At 43.4% G+C, this 21387-nt stretch overlaps 1 protein-coding gene across 1 annotated transcript in view; it reads right to left on the bottom strand.

Moving 5' to 3' along the window:
* The window catches only part of ZNF462 (zinc finger protein 462), a 152584-nt gene that overhangs the window by 19211 nt on the left and 111986 nt on the right, over window positions 1-21387 (bottom strand). Inside the window, exons 9-10 of the mRNA XM_018052556.1 lie at window positions 20102-20238; window positions 9615-9838 (exon numbers count right to left, since the gene is read on the bottom strand). Of these exons, the coding sequence (XP_017908045.1) occupies window positions 9615-9838; window positions 20102-20238 (361 nt within the window). The remainder of the gene's footprint in view (window positions 1-9614; window positions 9839-20101; window positions 20239-21387) is intronic.

The following is a 21387-nucleotide window of genomic DNA, read 5'->3' as shown; positions in this document are numbered from 1 at the left end:
AGCTATGTGTCATCTTCCATATTTGTAGATGAGGCAAACAGAACACAAAATGAGTTAAGTGATAGGCCAGGTTTGAACTCACACCTTCAGGTGACACAGCTCCCGCTTTCCCCATTAGAATACAGATCATCTGTTGAAATGCAAAACTGCTTACAAAACATGTACAAATTATCCATGGGACACTGGCTGAACACAAGAATAAGGGAGAAAAAAGTACTGCGACAATAATGTTCATTCCAAAGTTTGATGGGATGAAGCAGGAAGAATCTTTTGAGAATATTTTCTTCAAAAGTAAAAACCATTTTAAGGACAAGGACAGTAAGAATGAAGGCTGGTAAAGGACCGGAAGGGTATGGCGCATAGACGTCAAGGAGAGTACCTACTTTCTTTTGCGATCATTGAGTTAGAACAGAAAACACGCTGTTGCCAGACCTGACTTAGCAAAAGTTCAGACGAAATCAATCATTTTGAGAGTCTCAGCACAACCCCAGTCACAAGCACTCAAGAAAGCCAAGTGAAAGGCATCGTTAAAAGTCAAAGAACTTTGTTGTTGGCCAACTGAGCTGTTGCCAATCTCCAGAACTCGAAATCCAGAGGCCAAGATGCTGCTGCTGCCATGTTCTGGTTATTTGGACAAACAGGATACTTCAAATTTCTCATCTGAAAAGTGATTTCACTTATTGATTTATTTAGCAACCAGCTAGTGGAGACTTAATTATATGCAGGGCACCATGGTGAGATTTGAGAAGGAAAGAGACGTAAACACTGTGGCTTTCATTTTAAGAATGTTGCACCCAGTGGCAAGACAGAATCATGTTAAGAGTTAATTACAAGCTGAGGCTGCATGAACACATGCCTGAATAGACGAAGAAGGAAAGTTCTACGCAAGTTTGGAAGCAGAGGCCATTCATTTTGGCTGGATACTTTATTTTTTATGTACGTATGTAAGTATATTGTCCTCTGCTCATCCCCAATAGCATATTGGACACCGTCCAACCTGGGAAACTCATCTTTCGGTGCTTATCTTTTTGTGTTTTATACAGTTAATGAGGTTCTCATGGCAAGTATACTGGGGTGGTTTGCCATTCCCTTCGAACTGTGTTGCAGGAAAGACTGAGTCCCTTGGACAGCAAGGAGATCAAACCAGTCAATACGAAAGGAAATGAACCCTGAATACTCATTGGGAGGACTGAAGCTGAAGCTCCAATATTTTGGTCATCTGATGAGAACAGCTGACTCATTGGAAAAGTCCCTGATGACTGGGAAAGATTGAGGGCAGAAGGAGAAGAGGGCATCAGAGGATGAGATGGCTGGATGGCGTCACCGAGGCAATGGACAAGAACTTGGGCAACCTTTGGGAGATGGTGAGGGACAGGGAGGTCTGGTGTGCTGCAGTCCATGGGGTTGCAAAGAGTCAGACATGACTGGGAGACTGAACAGCAACAAATGTATGCATTTTTAAGATTTTTTTTTTTGATGTGTCCCATTTTTAAAGTCTTTCTTGAATTTGTTACAATATGGTTTCTGGTGTTTATATTCTACTTTTTTGGTCATAAGGCATGTGGTATCTTAGCTCAAGGATCAAGGATCAAACCCTTACCCCTTACATTGGAAGGTCAAGTCTTAACCACTGGATCATTAGGGAAGTCCCACTGGCAGGAGACTTTAGTGGACTATTCCAAAGGTTACAGGCTAAGAACATTTCCAAATACCTACTTGAGAAATACCATCTATGGTTCTGCCAGGCACATCCCTCTGAAAAATTACCACACCTTTTGCTCATCTACCTCTGATATTTTTGGTCTTCTAAAATACATGAAAGAAGCAGGTCTAGAGTTGACAAATTCAGAAGCAACTAACACGAGGGAGAGCAGAGATGAAATGACAATCTTTTGAAAAGACTTCAGCTTGCAGGAACCCATGGAGGTGATAAAGCTAGAATGCTAGTACTTAGTTCAGAAAGTAAACCCAGTCCAAAAAAGCATGGCCTAAAGTGTATTTTATGGTTTGGAGTCAGCGAAGGTTCTTCTTTTATTTCTTATTTCCTTTGCTGGAAACAAATATTCGATGTAACTTTTTTTTGCCATCATGGATTTCACTGGTCCAGAGAGTGGAACAATTTTACTGGAATAAGTAAAACATTGGCTATTCCTCCTAAGCTGAATGTTCTGCCGCTTCCTTCAAAATGACAAAAAGTAAGAGATACGAGTTCCTTAGAGTTCAGCCGCCTGAGGCTCCATTTGTATAAAAAATTAAAAACATTTCAAAGTAAATTCAATTAGTGAATGTGTATTGCCTGAATAGACTATCCTTCTAAATTTAATATAGCTAACATGACAATTTTACGAGCAAACCATGTTAGAGATAATATATTTTTATGTTCCTTAAACTAGCAAAGAGACTTCAGAATCATAAAGAACACTAACAAGGTATTGCAGATACTTAAACTTTCTTCAAAGAAAAAATATATGTGTGGTTTTCCAAATGTGAGAAGTGTGAGGTTTGGCTTTTTTCACAACTTCAAGGTTCCTAGAAATGCTACATCTTCATCTTGCACCAGCATTGCTAATAGACGGCATTACTGACACATAATTTCATTCGTGTGTGTGTGTGTGAGAGAGAGGGAGGAACATAGAGAGAGATTGAAAGGACAGAATAGTCCACCTCGAGAAGACTTTATGAGATAGAAAAAAAAAAAGGGGGAGTTGAAGGATGAAAAACTAAAATTCCAAATAGCCTCTACTGTTTACTTTAGATTCCAAGAGATTCTAAGTAAGATTCTTTGTTCACTGGTGCAAAGAAAAAGATCGAGGAAGACAAGATTCTGTGACACCTGAAAAATGAAGGTGCTAAAACAAATAAAAAGAGAAAAAATGAAAGTATTGATGTCACTCCTTTTCTATTTCACCTTCACATTCTGAGGATAAACACAGCAGTGTAAATCCAGGGCACTTGAGAGTTTCGTTCTTCAGTGGAATGGTTTATTTGATTTTAGGGATCCTTTCTGCTGAACTAGTATTCTGTCCAGTCCATGAAATGATAACAGTCTGACATCTTCAGAGACATTCCTGAAGTTTACAAGCTTTGCAGGCAGAATTTAGGAGTCCAGTTTTGTTTAATGAACTTCTGTGACTGAAAATACATCCCATAGTCTTTTAGTTTCTTGTATATATTCTCTCCACCACACAAAATCACCTAAAGCTACTCGTGGAAGAATGTAATGAGCAACACACTCAACACATCATTTTACTAGAAAAGCAAGTAAACCTCAGTTTAGAACCAATTGCTACGTCTTTTGCACGTTTTATTTTTGACAGTATACACATTCATCTGGATCTCTGTATCTTTATACATCTATCTGTTCTCAAGATCCACCTTGTAAGAAGACTGCAGAAAATTAACATGTACTGAAGGCTGACCATGTGTCAGTTCATGGGGAACTTGCATCTTTTAGGTATAATTACCATAAAATTAACCTATTTCAAATGAACATTTCCATGAGTTTTAGTAAATGTATGCATTGGTACAACTCTCCACCATCTTCTATGACTCTAAGAAGCTCCCTCAAACCATCTGCCATCGATCTCTGCTCCAAACCTCCAGTCCCAAACAGCTTCTGATCTGCTTTGTCTCCTTAATTCTGCCTTTTCTAGAAATTGCACATCTAGTATTTTGTGTCTGGCTTTGGGCTTCTGTGGTGGCTCAGATGGTAAAGAATCTGCCTGCAATGTGGGAGACCTGGATTCCTTCCCTGGGTTGGGAAGATCCGCTGGAGAAGGGAACGGCTACCCACTCCAGTATTCTGGCTTGGAGAATCCCATGGACAGAGGAGCCTGGCAGGCTACAGTTCATGGGGGTCGCAAAGAGTCAGACACGACTGAATGACTTTCACTTTGTCCGTTGAAACGTGATGATTCTGAGATTTAGCCACACTGTTACATGTGTCAATAGCTCATTTCTTTCATTGATCAGTAGTATTCCACTGTCCGGATACAGCACATTTTGTTTATGCAGCCACTTTATGTGACAGCAGACTTGCTGGATCAGATGGTAAAGTGTGGGTTTCACTTTTATTTTTTTTTGACACCATGACAGGCTTTATTATTATTATTATTATTATTGATTACAATATCACTACAGATGGTGACTGAAGCCAAGAAATTAAAAGATGCTTGCTCCTTGGAAGAAAAGCTATGACCAACCTAGACAGCATATTAAAAAGCAGGGACATTACTTTGCCAACAAAGGTCTGTCTAGTCAAAGCTATGGTTTTTTCTTTTCTTTTCTTTCTTTCTTTCTTTTTTTTTTTAACAGTGATAGATTTTATTTTACTTTATTTTTAATTTATTTTTAATTTTTTAAATTTTAAAATCTTTAATTCTTACATGCGTTCCCAAACATGAACCCCCCTCCCACCTCCCTCCCCACAGCATCTCTCTGGGTCATCCCCATGCACCAGCCCCAAGCATGCTGCACCCTGCGTCAGACATAGACTGGCGATTCAATTCTTACATGATAGTATACATGTTAGAATGCCATTCTCCCAAATCATCCCACCCTCTCCCTCTCCCTCTGAGTCCAAAAGTCCGTTATACACATCTGTGTCCTTTTTCCTGTCTTGCATACAGGGTCGTCATTGCCATCTTCCTAAATTCCATATATATGTGTTAGTATACTGTACTGGTGCTTTTCTTTCTGGCTTACTTCACTCTGTATAATTGGCTCCAGTTTCATCCATCTCATCAGAACTGATTCAAATGAATTCTTTTTAACGGCTGAGTAATACTCCATTGTGTATATGTACCACAGCTTTCTTATCCATTCATCTGCTGATAGACATCTAGGTTGTTTCCATGTCCTGGCTATTATAAACAGTGCTGCGATGAACATTGGGGTACATGTGTCTCTTTCAATTCTGGTTTCCTCGGTGTGTATGCCCAGCAGTGGGATTGCTGGGTCATAAGGTAGTTCTATTTGCAATTTTTTAAGGAATCTCCACACTGTTCTCCATAGTGGCTGTACTAGTTTGCATTCCCACCAACAGTGTAGGAGGGTTCCCTTTTCTCCACACCCTCTCCAGCATTTATTGCTTGCAGATTTTTGGATTGCAGCCATTCTGACTGGTGTGAAGTGGTACCTCATTGTGGTTTTGATTTGCATTTCTCTAATAATGAGTGATGTTGAGCATCTTTTCATGTGTTTGTTAGCCATCCGTATGTCTTCTTTGGAGAAATGTCTATTTAGTTCTTTGGCCCATTTTTTGATTGGGTCGTTTATTTTTCTGGAATTGAGCTGCATAAGTTGCTTGTATATTTTTGAGATTAGTTGTTTGTCAGTTGCTTCATTCGCTATTATTTTCTCCCATTCTGAAGGCTGTCTTTTCACCTTGCTTATATTTTCCTTTGTTGTGCAGAAGCTTTCAATTTTAATTAGATCCCATTTGTTTATTTTTGCTTTTTTTTCCAGAATTCTGGGAGGTGGATCATAGAGGATCCTGCTGTGATTTATGTCTGAGAGTGTTTTGCCTATGTTCTCCTCTAGGAGTTTCATAGTTTCTGATCTTACATTTAGATCTTTAATCCATTTTGAGTTTATTTTTGTGTGCGGTGTTAGAAAGTGATCTAGTTTCATTCTTTTACAAGTGGTTGACCAGTTTTCCCAGCACCACTTGTTAAAGAGATTGTCTTTACTCCATTGTATATTCTTGCCTCCTTTGTCAAAGATAAGGTGTCCATAGGGTTTCACTTTTAAACAAATTGACAAAATGCTCCAAAGCAGATGTGCCAGATAACATTCCGTTCAGCCATGTGTGAGATTTTCAGTAGTCTCTTCACATCCTCATCAACACTTGGTGCTGTCGGTCTTCTTAGTTTTAGCCGTTCTAGTGGATGGGTCTTATTAATGGTGAGTCTTATTAAGCATCTTTTCATGAGCTTATTTGCATATCCTCCTACATAAAGTGCCTATTCAGAACTTTCCCTCATTTTTAATTGAACTGTTAATCTTCTTATTACTGAGTTGCAAAAGTTCTTTATATATATTTTGGTTGAAATCTTTTGTTAGACAGTTATTTTTGCAAATATTTGCCTCCAATCTGTTGCTTGCCTTTTCATTTGCTTAATGGTGTCTTCTGAAGAGCACCAATTTAATTTTGATGACACCTGATTTATTGATTTTTTTAATGATCACAGCTATTATATCATATCTAAGAATTTTTCCCCAAGAGAAATTTGAGCGACATTGTGTTTCTTGTTCGGTTTCTAAGTGGTGTATGACGCTTTGCGACCCCATGGACTGCAGCACACCAAGCTTCCCTGTCCTTCATTATCTCCTGAAGTTCGCTCAAATTTATGTCCATTGAGTGACATAAGGGTCAACAATCTCTATTTTCCACATGGAAATCCAACTGGAACAACACTACTTGTTGAAAAACTATCGTTTCCTTATTACCTTGGCACCTCTGATAAACATCAACTGTCCACATATATCAGGATTTATTACTGAACTTTTTCTTCTGCACCACTGATCATATATCTGTCCTTATATCAATACCATACTTTCTGGATCGCTGTAGCTTTACAGTAAAAGTTGCAATCAGGAAGGATGAGTCTTCCAATTTTGTTCTTTTTTCATACTGCTTATGCTATTCTAGGTCCTTTGCATTTCTATATACATGTTTGTGTGAGTTTATCAATTTCTACCAAAGAAAAAAGCCTACTGAGATTCTGATAGACTACACTGAATCTGTAGATCAGTTTGGGAAGCATTCCCAATATTGAGGCTTCTAATCCATGAGTATGGTATATATCACATTAATTTAGTTCTTTTGTTTCTCAATAGCATTTGTAGTTTTCAGCAGATAGCTTTCACAGTTTCGCTTATTCTTAAGCATTTTATTCTTTTTGACATTATAAATGAAATTGATCTTAAAATTTCATTTTCAGATTGTCCATTACTAGTGTATAGAAATTTATTATTGATTGTATCCTGCAATTTTGATAAACTCATGAATATTCTAGTATCTTTTTAAATGGATTATTTAGGATTTTCTACCTACAAAGATCACATTGTGAACAAAAACAGTTTTATTTCTTCCTTTCCAATTCTTTGGCTTTAATTTCTCATTCTTACCTTATGGTTCTTGACTTTAGTACACTGTATATTGACACTCTTATAGCCTTTTCAGGGATGCTGAAATCAGGTCTGTATATCCTTTACCCCAAGGAATGACCATTTTTAAGTAATGCATAATGTCACTGTCTATCAGTCAAAAATTCACTTTCAGCAGCTGTCTTTGTTTATAAAACAGTGTTTGGGTAATTATTTCAAAAATTCAAACTGCATTTTGTATTCATCATTTAGAAAAGAAGGAATCATTAATAAGCACAAGTCTCACACACTTAACAACAACTGAGACAAAGATGGAGATCATTAGGCATGCTGAGAGTGGCGATTCTTTAGCCTCAATTAGGTGCTCATTGGACTTAATAAGCTGGTCAACCATGAGAGAGTAAGATTAAAGAACCAAGCACAGCGCAGTGAAAGTACAACATATCAAAGCCCATGTCTAAAATGCAAAGTATAGTCGGTGATTTTATAGTCTATTTTAGGTCTTTAGGAACTGTAACTACCTTTCTGATGGGTGGTTCTCAAACCTGAGCACAGTTCAACTCACAGACGGACTGAGACATGGTTCTCAAAGTGTGGGAGATACCAGGACTTCGTTTAACCTTACAAAATTTCTGAGTAAAGTATGCAAGGATATGCAATTCCCATTTACAGATCAGGAAACAGATACAAGAAATTGAAGTAACTTGCTGAAGCAGTTATAGTTAAGCGGTGAAGACAGAATTCAATCCTAGGTCTGTTTGGCTCCAGAAGTTCTTAACTGGGCTCCTAGTTTCCTGAGTAACCTATTTGCCCGATGCTTATTCTAAAGCCCGCACAGTCCCACCTGCTTCCATATCTGGTATGGTTTCTAGTCTTGTCTGGAGTTCCCCAGTGACTCACAGCTACCATGCAACCACTGGGGAAGAATCTACTTTCCAGGTTTGCTCTGTCCCAAAATACTAGTCTGACGGCTTCAACACTGTAATAAAAAGACCTGAGGTGGTAACATAAATAAGACACAAGCACATAAATGTAAACAGCTTAGCTTGACATAGATGAGTGACTTTCCTTTCAGTGTGGGGGCAGAAATGCCAAGGAAGTTTGAATATGAAAGGGCATTAAAATTTGTTTTTTTTTTTTTTCTGGTATTAAAAGCTTTTAAGTGAGGTAATTCAGGCTTTTCTCTGCTTTCATTTTGGGGAGACACATTAGAAAATGAATGCATTCCAAAGCAGAGAAGTTAGCAATAATGCCATTATATGGTAAGTGGGTGATAAAGTTCAGCCTTCTCTCAACACCCTACAGAAAAATTCTAACCCTTGGGTGCAGATGACTCAGACAGGAATCTTTCTAACTTGGGTTTGTAAGTCCAGAAAAGAGGAACTGTATTTCCACAGACAGTACACAGCAAGAAAAAGGAAACAATACCAAAAGCGCTTCTCATTGTGCCTTAAGTAAACATTCGCTAGATGTTTGGGATTTGTTGGTTAATTACAAAACATTTCAACAGGCTCTTTTCATGAAACAAATACTATACTAATCATACGCCCCGCCCTGCTTCCACACACACACACACACACACACACACTCCCCGAACTCTGGACAATATACAAAACCAGAAACAATGGTCTTAATCCGTGCTATGCTATCCTCCGAGAAGTGAGGAAGCCGCCTGGGATATCTTACCCTCTGATCAGGAGACTTTTGGAAGAGAATTTTTTTCATAAATCCCATATTTTGTCTCTTGTACCAATTTGTTCCCTCCCACAAATATAACACACATTTTACAGTCCTTATAATTAATGCTTAGACATGAATAGCAATGCCGTGGGAAATTTCTGTAGCCAGCAATATACTGGGAAACAACCTACACGATTGAGGCACACTTGCTGGCAGAGCCAGCAGAGAGAAAAGGGGGCCAGTAACTATGGGTCCACAGCCTGTTGCCTAATTTTATAAATAAAATTTTTTTTGAAACACAGCCATGTCCATTCATTGATGTCTTCTCTAGGGCTCCTTTCTTGCTACAAGGGCAGAGCTGAATTGTTGCCACTGAGACCATCTGGCCTGCAAAGCCTAAAATATTTTCTACCTAGCCCTTTACAGAAAAAAATTATCAAGTTAGTGATAATACATTTAAAATAATATGGTAAAGTACTCTAGTTAGGGTAAGATGAAAACAAGAAAGAGAAGATACACTCTTTCATAGAAGGGATCACATATACTCAGAATGAAATAAAACAAAGCAAAGTGGGTACAGAAGAGACCAAAACCATTAAGCAGTCAGATGTCGGGGGGTGGCATTACGGATGGCTTTCTTTCCCTCATCTGTGCTCCAATTTTCTAAAATGACCTTACAGTTCACTGACAATAGAATAAACTGAACCTCACTTCAAACATTATTTTAGCACGTGCGTCTGTCCTGCACAGAGCAGTACAGCTAGATTCGGCCCGGCCCTCCCAACGCTGTGCCGAGGGTGGGAACGGGGAGGCCAGGCCCCTACCTTATGCTCATCCCGAAGGTGGCTGTCCAGTTCTTCCGTGTGCTTGGTCTCATAGTAGCAGAGCTGGCATTTGTAAGGTTTCAGTTCATTGTGCTTTTCTATGTGTTGCTGGAGGCTCTCGTCACTGGAGCAGGTGAAGGTACACTTATCACAGCGGAAAACTACTCCCTGCAAGTATTTGGACAGTTTGGATCGGCACACTTCAATGGGGACAACCCGCTCTTCTGTGGAAACAAATTGAATACAAAGATGGGAACTTTTACTGATGGAAAGCAGACGGTCTTTCTCGGGAGCATAAGGAAAAATTCCCCCATCTACTGTGGAAACTTCTCATGGCTGCAGGTCTGTGAACCGTGCACACATGCCACTGTCCCTCCTCCCAACCCCCCAAGTCCACAGCCCACTGGGACACGTGGGTGCTTCTCAGGCCAAAAGCTCTGTGTACTTGATACCCAGAAAGACCTATAAATAGGAGTGGGCGGGCTGAAAGGTGCTGCGGATTTCTGAATGGAGGTGATTAAAGGAGGAGACAAGAATAGAAGTTTCACTAACATGAATGATTATCAACAGCAACCACCAGCGCATCTTACTTCCCCAGCAAGTGGCATTTAGGCTTACAGAGATGTCCTTAACCACTCCTGTGTTCTTGCCTGGGAAATGCCATGGACAGAGGTGCCTGGAGGGTTAAATACAGTCTGCGGGGTCATAAAAGAGTTGGATATGACTTAGCAACTAAACAACAACAACAGCAAGATGTCCGTAAGGGGGAAGGATAATGACATTCTTGGAGCGCCTATGCGCCACCATTGTATACCTCCCTAGCAACTGTTAGGCCGAAGTTAGTCCCATTTCTACAAAGAGGTAAAACAAGGAACTGAGCTTTCAAGGCCGTCTCCCAAGGTCACAGACGCTGAAACTGCCTAACCTGGGACCCCACCCATGTCTGCCTACCGAACCGCAAATCGGCTCTCTTCCATCATTTCTAATTCCATTCCTGTTTCCCCTTCCAAGAAGTTCTCAAGGAGACTGTTTGCCTTTTCTTGAAACCAAAAGAATCTCTAAGATCAAATCTGAAAACAAAGAATCCTGGACACTTTCATTCACTGAAACTCCAACCCCAACTCAGGAAGAGCTCTGGCAGATGAAATGTCTGCAGGCAATCTTCCAGGAGAGGTGGGGTGGGGGTGGCGTGGGAGATGTGGAGGATTTGTGCCTTTTCAGACAATCTGTAATGTGATTGTCACCAAGGGAGAAAATAAAAGAGAGAGGATTTGGGTGCTTTTCCCGTTAACATACCAAATGCTGTAGGGCTGGAAGTGTGTGTGTGTGTGTGTGTGTGCTTGTTTATTTTGTACTCTCTCACCCTTGTGTTTAACTGCTCAAATTAAATTTCACACCAGTCTGCCCAGAGTATCGGCACACGCGCCAGATATCCATAACTGGGATAAAATTAAAATCTGTGCTATTTATGCAAGGATCAAATATAGCATGTGTTTTCATGCTGTGTCTGGATTTCAGAAGACTCTGAAAGTTTACAAATGGACGCACACAACATACACTTATATTATTTAGAAACAGCAATGTATTATTAAGTCAGGAAGGCGCGCTATATCCTCGGTCACCAGGAGCAACATTCACAGAGCATCAGGATGCTGTGTGCTGAAGTAGCTCGCTCTGGGAGCCCTCCCTCTTGGGCTGGCCTGTGTCTGCCCCTTGGGGAGTTTCTCCCACCCAAAGGCCTGCCTGCCTCTTAACCAGCACATGCTCCTTGCAGGGCAGTCCCTGCCTTGGGAGTCCCTGAATGCAGCGATTAATTGGCCAGCGAGAATGTGGGCAGAGGAAGCGTGGAAGGTTGGTGTCTGCACCATACTCCCAGGAGCTCTAATGCATATGTTATTTTCCCTATACAAAGAGTCAGTCGCTTATTTAGAAATATAAATATTTTTAAACCAAAGTCGCGCAGACAGCTAAGAAACACATGATTATAATGGAATCCACACATTTTCTTAGAATAGCAAATGTTGTAACAGTCTTCTAACCATTCAGTTAGTTCCATGGTTTGGTGTAAATGGGAGGAAAAAAAAATGCTTTGGTTTAAACTAATGAGCCTGAAGGAAGCCAGGGCTATGATGGTTGTTCTATGCCTCTAATCCAGGATTTCTCAATCGCAACGCTACTGATGTTTTGATGCCAGATAATTCTTTCCTCTGCGAGGTTTCCTATGCATTGTAGGATGTGTATCAGCACCCCAGGCCCCTGCCCACCAAAGCCAGGAGTGCCCCCTCCTCCTCATCGTGACAACAGAAGATGGCTCTAGACAGCTGCATCATGAGAAGGCAAGATAAGATGGACCCTGGTTCAGACACTGGTCCAAGTCAAGGGCCAAGTATTCAGTCCAGCCACCCCGGACTTGTAGACTGGAGCAGGCTGGCGCCCATGGCAAGAGATGGGGGTCCAGGCTGAAGCCAGGAGATCGGCCCCCACACCCAACACCTCAGGAGGTCATGGCGAACTATTGATGTGAACTTTTCTGGCACCTTCTTTGAGACTTGCACCCTCCCTCCACTGCTCTGTGTTTGTTCCTGATTTATACAATTTTGGCATTTCTACTGCTTCCCTGCTCTTTCTTTGGCTCTGGCCTGTCCCGCCTGCCCTGGTTCTGTCCGCCTCGGTGGAGACGGAGAACAGCTGGCTATAAGTTTCCGCGTAACGATGCCTCCAACACCTTGAAGACAGTCATTGCTCTCCAGCCTTCCCTTCTCCGCTGTAAATAATTGCTTCTTTCAAACTTGTTTTTTCTTATAGGTCTCCTTTCTCAATTCCTTTGGTTAGTTTTCTTCGCAGTTTCAATTTCACTATGTGTGTCTCAGTGCATTTTGCACAGTCGGGAGCGTTCAGAATAATACCTTGGAGGTGAAACTCTAACACTGAATGGAAACAGCCACTCCCACTTATTAAGAGCTCACTAGGTTTTAAGCATGGTTATGTGTTGGACTCTCTTGGCTACTTTTTATTCGCACAACACCCTGCAAAGTCAGTTTTGAGAGTCTTCAGTGGAAACTGAGAACGGCTCAGTTGAGCTACTTCCTCAAAGTCAGTGCTCTAATTCAGCACAAAGTTGTGGCCTGGGAGCCCGGGTCTGCTGACCTTTGCCTGCATGCACCCTCCTCCGTCTCTCCTATAAAGAACTCTCCAGTCACGTCCAATCTGTATGCCGTGCACTTCTCAGCCTTTTATTCCTAAGAGTTCAAAATCGCAAAAGCTCTCAGTGTCTAAGGCAACCATTTTTATCTGAATTTCTTTCAAGTATCTCCTGGATTTCATAAAAGGTCATTTCCCTGATGACTTATTCTGAAAGGTATGACTTCCTCATTTCCAAACTAAAACATTAACTGTAATAACTCCCAAGTCTCTTAGTTATAATGGGTTATGGGTATTAATTTTAGAAAACAAAGTTACCTTTTCCCCACCCCTCTTTCTACAAACATGGCTAACAGGACCAAGATAAAAAAACAAGACAGACTCTGAAAGGCGGGCAAAGGACCGACAGCGTTTTCTGAATGAGGTTATTCATGGTGGAGGCCAGTGAAGAACATAAGCCGGGAGACTGGACTGTTTCCAGGTAGGGCCTGAGCCCTGTTTTGGCTATGGAAGCTCAGCCACTTGGGGCTTTTCCTACAGGGGGCAGCGACAACTGTGGGTCTTTTCTTGACTTCACACGTCTCAAAATTACCTTGGGTAAGAAATCAAGGCCTGAATCACACTCGCTGTGACTCAGCTTCCAGCACTGACTGCAATAATACTATGACTTCACCAGTTTTGACTACAAGACAGATCATGTCTCTCATCTGAAGTGAAGTGAAGTTGCTCAGTCGTGTCCGACTCTTTGTGACCCCATGGACTGTAGCCTACCAGCTTCCTCCGTCCATGGGATTTTCCAGGCAAGAGGACTGGAGCGGGATGCCATCAGAGACTCATACTTAAAAGATATTGAGTGCTGCGGTTCATCAAGAGCCCAGAAGTATCTGCCGGGTGGGCAAATAATCTGTAAAATCGCCACTACTAAAGGGGGGTCGGGGGAGAGGGGGTCACTTCTACTCAAAACAGTAAAAAAAAAATCACATCACCATGGAGCCCAGAATCACCAAGTAACAATTCTTCCTGAAAGGCAGCCCACAACACATGTGGGTTTCCTCCCCACAATGTGCCAGGCCAGGGGTAGCGGGGGGTGGGGGCTGAGGGGTGGGTGAGGTGGGTGGGGATTTGAAAGTCACTCACTCCAACCAACTCTGAACGTAGATCGTCATGGTAGAAGGCCGAGACCCCCGCTGACCCAAACCAAAGATCCATCTGTTACTCTAACTCACAAACCAGGGACAAATGCTGAGGACCAGAAAGCCACCATCCCCAAATACAACCATAAAGAGACACATGTAAACATAAGCACAACAGTTCCTGTAAAAAGTTAAGTTTTGACATTAGCCAAGCTACCCTCTTCAAGCCAGACAAGAGCTGGGAACTGTACCTTTAACAGGAAGAAGTATGTGATGGGGACGAAGGGAACATGTAATTTCACTGAGTAAGATGAAAGACTGACAATCTCACTGTAGTATCTTTTTTTTCCTCCCTCAAGAAAAAATGATACTGATCAGATAAATTAGGGGAGATTAGTTTTGTTCCAAAAACATACCCACCTGCAGGGTTCAGTTATATTTAGCATTTATGTGTGTATAGAGATTACAGGCTGCAAAACAGAAACTGTAAGTTTATAAGCCAAATGGAGACCCATCTCAATGATTACACAGCTCTGTAATTATAAATATTTGATGAAACTGTTTCATGCCTATAATTCAATTTTTGCCCAATTTCTCAGGTCCGCTATAGGTATATAAGGGACATCCAGGCCAAGCAATGCGTGAGGCATCCATTGTGCTTCCAACGGTTATAAGAACTCAGGAGAAATGCACTCTGGCTTCCCTGGTGGCTCAGATGGTAAAGAATCTGCCTACAATGCAGGAAACCTGGGTTTGATCCCTGGGCTGGGAAGATCTCCTAGAGAAGGAAATGGCAACCCACACTTGCCTGGAGAGATCCCACGGACAGAGGGCCCTGGTGGGCTACAGTCCATGGGGCTGCAAAGAGTTGGACACGACCGAGCAACCAAAAGCATTCATGTACTCTGAAACTATTTCTTCCCTTGTTCACTGTCCCTCTTCTTACTAAAGTTCACGCTCCTTCAGTGCCCAAACCTTGCCTGACTCTTCCTGGCAGTATCCCTAGAGCTTAAAGCAATGCTAGCATGTGGTGGGTGTTCATTTGTAACATGAATGAAAACCCATCCAACATCATACCACTTTCTCCTTGAACCAGAAGACTCAGGTTTAATTTTTCCCTGGTTACACTGGTCCCATCATGGTGAACCTCATCAAATGTTGATCTGACCTAAGTGCATGGTTCCTCAAAGAGATGGGTCTGTAATCCTTGGCTTTAGTCTCTGCTAAATTAGAACTCACCAGGTATCTCATCAGTACCCCAGCTTCCCATCTGTCTAGAGAGTAGCATTCTACTCCTGCGATGGGATCCAAGCCCTCTTTCATTTGACCGGAATATACCTTTCTAGCCTTGCCTCCAGCTGCTGCTATTGCTGCTAAGTCACTTTAGTCGTGTCGGACTCTGTGCGACCCCATAGACGGCAGCCCACCAGGCTCCCCCGTCCCTGGGATTCTCAAGGCAAGAACATTGGAGTGGGTTGCCATTGCCTTCTCCAATGCATGAGAGTGAAAAGTGAAAGTGAAGTCGCTCAGTCATGTCCGACTCTTAGCAACCCCATGGACTGTAGCCCACCAGGCTCCTCCATCCATGGGATTTTCCAGGCACGAGTACTGAAGCGGGGTGCCATTGCCTTCTCTAAGCCTTGCCTCCTAGTACCTTCTAATTTCACTCTGTAAACACATCTTCCCTCTACTCACCTGAGTGGTTTGTTAAAATTTTCCTTACACTCTGTAATGAGTCAAATGGAGTCCCCAGAAATTTATGTCCACCTGGCCCCTTAGAATGCAACCTTATTGAGACCTGAGGTCTTCACATGTTAGTGAAGATAAGATCGTATGGGATTGGGGTGCACTCTAAAGTCAGGGTAAGAAGAAGAGAGAACAGACACACACACACACACACACACACACACACACACACACAAAGAAGGCCATGTGCAAAGGGAGGGAGAGACTGGAGTGATATAGCTATAAGGCAAGGGATGCCAAGCAAAGTCGGAGCCAGGAGAAGCTGGGAAGAATCTACGAAGGATTCTCTCCTAGAGTCTTCAGGGGGAACACAGCCTTACAAACAACTGCATTTCAGACTTCTAGGCTCCAAAATGGAAAAAAAAGATCCATTTCTGTTAAGTCCCCTACATAACGAATACACCCACCTCAAGTCCTCTCTGACTGCTGAAACGTTATCATGGATCAGTTTGAAAGCCACCCCCCTACCACCACCTCTTTCTACTCCAAACAGAAATACATCTGCCACTGTCAATCTCCTAGGTACTTATCACTCACTATCTTAAACATACTTATGCACACAGTTCATCTTTTTGAGGACAGCAGACTGGCTCTCAGGTATCCCATCTTAACCCAAAGAACCCAGCACGGTACAGCAAGGAACAAGCAAATAATACATGTCTACTGAACGCATGGACCAACAGAACGCTCTCTTTTGTAGCAGCCAATGTGATTCCACAGTTATTTCTCATTCAGATCACCCAGGAGTGGAATGAATTCCTTTTTCCTTCCTCCCTATTCAAATACAGCAATTTGTCTGGACAAAAAGCTAAGGAGACTGTATTCCTACAAACAGCAGCTTATTCTCAGGGCCAGTTCAGAAGTTGTTTTTCTTGCCATTCATTCCAAGTATTTTAATTAACCAAAGTCTCAGAAAGATCTCTTACTGCAGGCCCCAGAGACCAAAGATGTTTATTCATCCACAGAGTAAGGAGAGCACAGGTGCAGAGAAAGCCACGTCTTGTTACTCTGAGATCAGCCCCAGCTCAAAACTGCCAGGCAGACACCCACCCAACCCTGTCTTCTTTGTCAAGACTAGCTCCCACTGAGCCGCCATCTTGACTGAGATGGACCCCAAAGCCAGGCCAGGATGCAGATGGCAGACATGCTACCCCAAAGTGCCCTGCCTACCTGCGGCTCAGTGGTCCCCATCTGACCCCCAACCTTCAGACAACTCTATCCCGAGACCCAGATACCACAGCCACTGCAATGCTCAACGGGGTGACGCCAACCACCTTCCCAAGGGTGAGGCAGTGATGCCTGGTGGCGTGGACCGGGGGTGAGGCAGGCCTGGGATCAGATCCCAGCTGGGTCACTTATTAGTCATTTGACCTTGGGTAAGATGTTCAATCTTTCTGAACCTGTTTTCTCCCTTGTTATCAGGGATAACAGTTAACACCTACCACTTAGGGTTTCGTGAAAATTCCATGAAATGACTCATTGGAGAGCACTCAGCACAGCACCTGCTACCTAAAAAGTCCTCAGTAACAGTAACTATTGCTGTGGATGTTGTCACTATTACAACAGTCCTCAAATACTCACGTTCATTCCAGATTGTGCCCTTTCTGACCCCAATGAGGACAAACTCTACACATGCTGATGCTTCTTCTAATATAAATTATGTCTATAAATAAACAGAAAAGACTCTAAATAACCACTGACAGGCAATACGATGGATGGATCATGGGATCAGAAAACTGGGGTTGACACACAGCTTCCCTGCTCACTGGTTGAGTGACTCTGGTTGAACTACTTCTACCCTCACGGGTCCAGCGAGGGGCTGGGGGGAGTTCACCACTGTTTTCTGGCTGGGGGCAGCATGCACTACTTCATACACAGCGGCCCCCTCAGGAGAACCCCCCTGGAGAAACTCCTTTCAGGTTTCAGCACCTCAGATTCTTGAACATTCAAAAGTCTAATGAACACCCCAAATCAAATTGATTCTGTTATCGTCTCCCCCACAGTGGGCTGGAGTCCCAGGGCTGAGACAGTAGCCCGCTGCTAACAAGTGCACAGGATCCTGCGGCAGACACCAAAACTCTAGGTGAGTGTTCTCATACCTTCACGTGAACTTTTAACTGCTTTTTCCTTATTCTGCAATTGCCCCAATCTCCTCTCTTGTTTTTAATCCTACAGTTCTGCACAACTATCTTTAACATATCTTCAATTCTTTGTGAAATGACAAAACACTACACTAAAACAAAGAAAAAACAGTTTTTGCCAGCTTCAAGCCTCACATACATAAAACAGGACTACAGGTCAAAGTATCGTCCCTCCCAGTGTGGCTGGATGATGAAGTGACCACGTGTGAGAAGCACTGGGTCAGGTGTGGCGTGCTCCAGGCAGTAAGTGTTTCTCTCTGCCTTCTCGTTTCCTGGACTCTTAGCTCAGGGAAGCAAAATCAGCGAGCTTGCATTAGCCATCAAGACTCTGATCCCAGCAGGCATGTATGGGTGTAAGTCTCTGCTGCTGCTGCTGCTAAGTCGCTTCAGTCGTGTCTGACTGTGCAACCCCACAGACGACAGCCCACCAGGCTCCCTCGTCCCTGGGATTCTCCAGGCAAGAACACTGGAGTGGGTTGCCATTTCCTTTTCCAATACATGCAAGTGAAAAGTGAAAGGGAAGTCGCTCAGTCATGTCCGCAGTCACGTCCAATTCTTTGTGACCCCACAGACCGTAGCCCACCAGGCTTCTCTGTCCATGGGATTCTCTAGGCAAGAATATTGGAGTGGATTGCTATGTCCTCCTCCAGGGGATCTTTCCAACCCAGGAATCAAACTCGAGTCTCCTGCATCTGCTGCACTGGCTAACAGGTTCTTTACCACTAGCGCCACCTTGGAAGCTTGATTCCAGCAGGCAGCAAATGGAAACGATACTCCACCACTGAGGTGGGGTCTTACTGCTCCTGTCTGCTCCACAGTAGCATGACTCATGGCCTTGTTCCAAGCAATGGAGGACATGGAGCCATTGACAGATACATGGGCCCAGGGACCAAAAGCCAGGTGACTGAGGGAGCACACCACAAGGGATCCCAGGGGTTCCTGCCTAAGCGTCCCTGCACGGCTTGCAGGCGGACGTCCTCGCCAGCAGGCATCTCACGTCTCGAGTCTGCCTGGCGAGAAAGGAGACCTAAGGGTGCTGAAGGTTGATCTTCTGTGGGGTCGGCAGCAGACATGGATGACATGCCACAAAAGGCACCGGCCAAAGGCAGTGGCTCTGGGGAAATGCTGCAAACACTGGAAATGCCCCCTGAATACCCAGCATTTCAGAGTAACATCTCCGCAGCAGCGGAAGACACTTAATGCATTTGAGTCACAGGTGGCAAATACTGAAAAGCATTCCCAGGTTAGAGGCAAAGGAAGGAAGACAGGCAGGAAGAGGAAGGAAAGTAGGGAGGGAGGAGGGAGGGAGAGACAGAAAGGTCAGTAGGTGGAAATAGTAACGGGTACTCTAGTCATCTTTTTCCATCCACCTCTGGCTGGAATCTCTTCCGGACAAAGTATAGTTGTTACATATTTTTCCTTCCAATGCAGAGGGCGTATGTTGTCTAATGGCATTTTAATTGGCCAGCAGTAAACTCAGTTCAAAGAAAAAACCAAAAAGAAGTATCCCAATACATCACTAAAAGTATCCCAGTGTACCAAAGGAATCAGTGTTTACAAACAGCCAAGATGCATCCACATGGAAGACACCAGACACGCAACATGCCAGCTCGGAGGCATAATCATCACCTCTTTATGGGGAAGAGGTAAAACACAAGAGGCTTTAAAACCAGAATGTAAACCCACGGTCTGTGGCATTTAATATGTATCAGGCTGGGATCTCCTGGCAGTCCAGGGGTTAAGACTCTGCACTTCCAATGCAGGGGATGTGGGTTTAGCCTCTGGCTGGGAAACGAAGATGCCACATGCTGTGCGGCACAAAATATTAAAAAAAATAAAAATCAACATGTATCAGGCTACTGTAAGTTTTAAGAATGTTCTCCATCCACGACAAGGGAAATCCCACGTTCTGCTTCGGAGATCATCATTTTGGTCTTCCCTCAACCACAGGGATCTTCACCTTTCACCATGAGTTCACCCACCCACTCTGCTTCTCATTCACTCCCTGCTTAGCAAGGTCGTGACAGCAGAAGACTCGGGGTGCAAAATCTCTCTCTCACGGGGAAGCCCCGCAGAAGTGTTCACTGCGGACTCCATCACCTTTGCCTCCCTCCAGGTGGAGGAAATTCTCTCAGCAGGCAGATGCTCTTACCCTGCTGGCTGTCACTGGGGTGACCGCTGTGATTTCTTTTGGGGAGATAAGGGGATGAACAAGGGACCGGGGCAAAGGTGTTGCTGCCACCTTGAGACAGCTTCCCTCTAATGCCACCCGAGCCACCCTCCCCACACCCCCTGCATCCCAAGAATACCAAGCTCAGAAGGTTACCTCGGTGCAGCACAATGTGGTCGATCATGTTGCGTTTGTATTTGGTGTGATAGAGGCAGAGAGGACAGCGGAGATCTTTGGGGCCCTCCTCGGGGACCGCCGAATGCCCGGCTTCCACGTGCATAGTAAAAGCAGATCTGGAAGGGAGCGGGGAGAGAGGCGATGAGTGGGACCCAGAAGCATCACACTCACTCCCCTTGCCAGCAGTCCTATGGAGACACCCTGCTGCGGGGGTGGGTTACCCAAAACTACAGTGGCTCATCGTGCTCGCTGAGCATAAGTTCCTCAGTTATTCAGGCAATGACTGAGCACTCTTCTGCAGTGCTAACTTCTTTGGGGGAAATTCTGCTACTTGGCTGGGCTCAGGGCAAGTTAAAAAAAAAAAAGAAACAGACTCCCCATTTTATTTTTGAAAATGAGCAGTTGCCTGTTAAAAATATAAAACAAAATCCCTATGAGAATGGATTTCTCATCACACTCGGAAGGAGAAGCTGGGATGATTCATCTGCTGCCTCGGTGACTCTTCCCAGGGAAGGAGGGAGGGCGGGTTGGTTGGGAAAGCAGGAAGGTTGATGACCACGTAAAGATGCTCAGAGCTGTTGTACCAGCTCGAATGTAGAGGGTACCACTCCCTCCCTCGCTCCATCCTTTTCAAAACTTCAACTTTTACAAAGCCTTAAATGTCTCATAAAAATGGATGAAACCCAAAGTTTAATGGGCAAAGTCCTCTTCTTGTTAACCCGAGTGCCTCTCTCTGGGGAAACATGTACACCTGTCAATGGGCCCTTGTTATCTGAGTCCTTCTCGACTTCTCTCAGTTCTAAGGTCACATACATATTTATCTATAAAACAACTGAACCACATTAACAGTCAGAGATGTTATACATTTTCCATCAAATCCCAGTGACTAAGATGTTGCTGGAAAAGAGACTTGTTTTCCTATCAATTCAAGTTTGGAGGGGTTATGAAGCCCACCCTCGCCAGCCTCTCCTTGTGGAGTATGTATTGAAATATTGGAGTGATCTAAAGCCCAGGCCCTGACTGCAACAGGAGCAGATAATAATAGCTTCACACCTGTAATACAGCATCTAATCTCATTATAATAGCTTTCTATGATACAGTAACATTTTGCATTTCCTTTGTGTTTCCTTTGTGCCAAGCACTATGCTAAGCACTTTATGGCTTCACTTATTATTATTTTACTCCTCACAAGAGTCCTATCAGGTAGGTACTATTATTATCTTTATTTTACAGATATGGAACCAGAGACACAGACAGGTTTAGTA

Source organism: Capra hircus, chromosome 8, assembly GCF_001704415.2.
Source record: "Capra hircus breed San Clemente chromosome 8, ASM170441v1, whole genome shotgun sequence".
NCBI classification, from domain to species: Eukaryota; Metazoa; Chordata; class Mammalia; order Artiodactyla; family Bovidae; genus Capra; species Capra hircus.
This window is presented reverse-complemented; position numbering and strand designations above follow the sequence as displayed.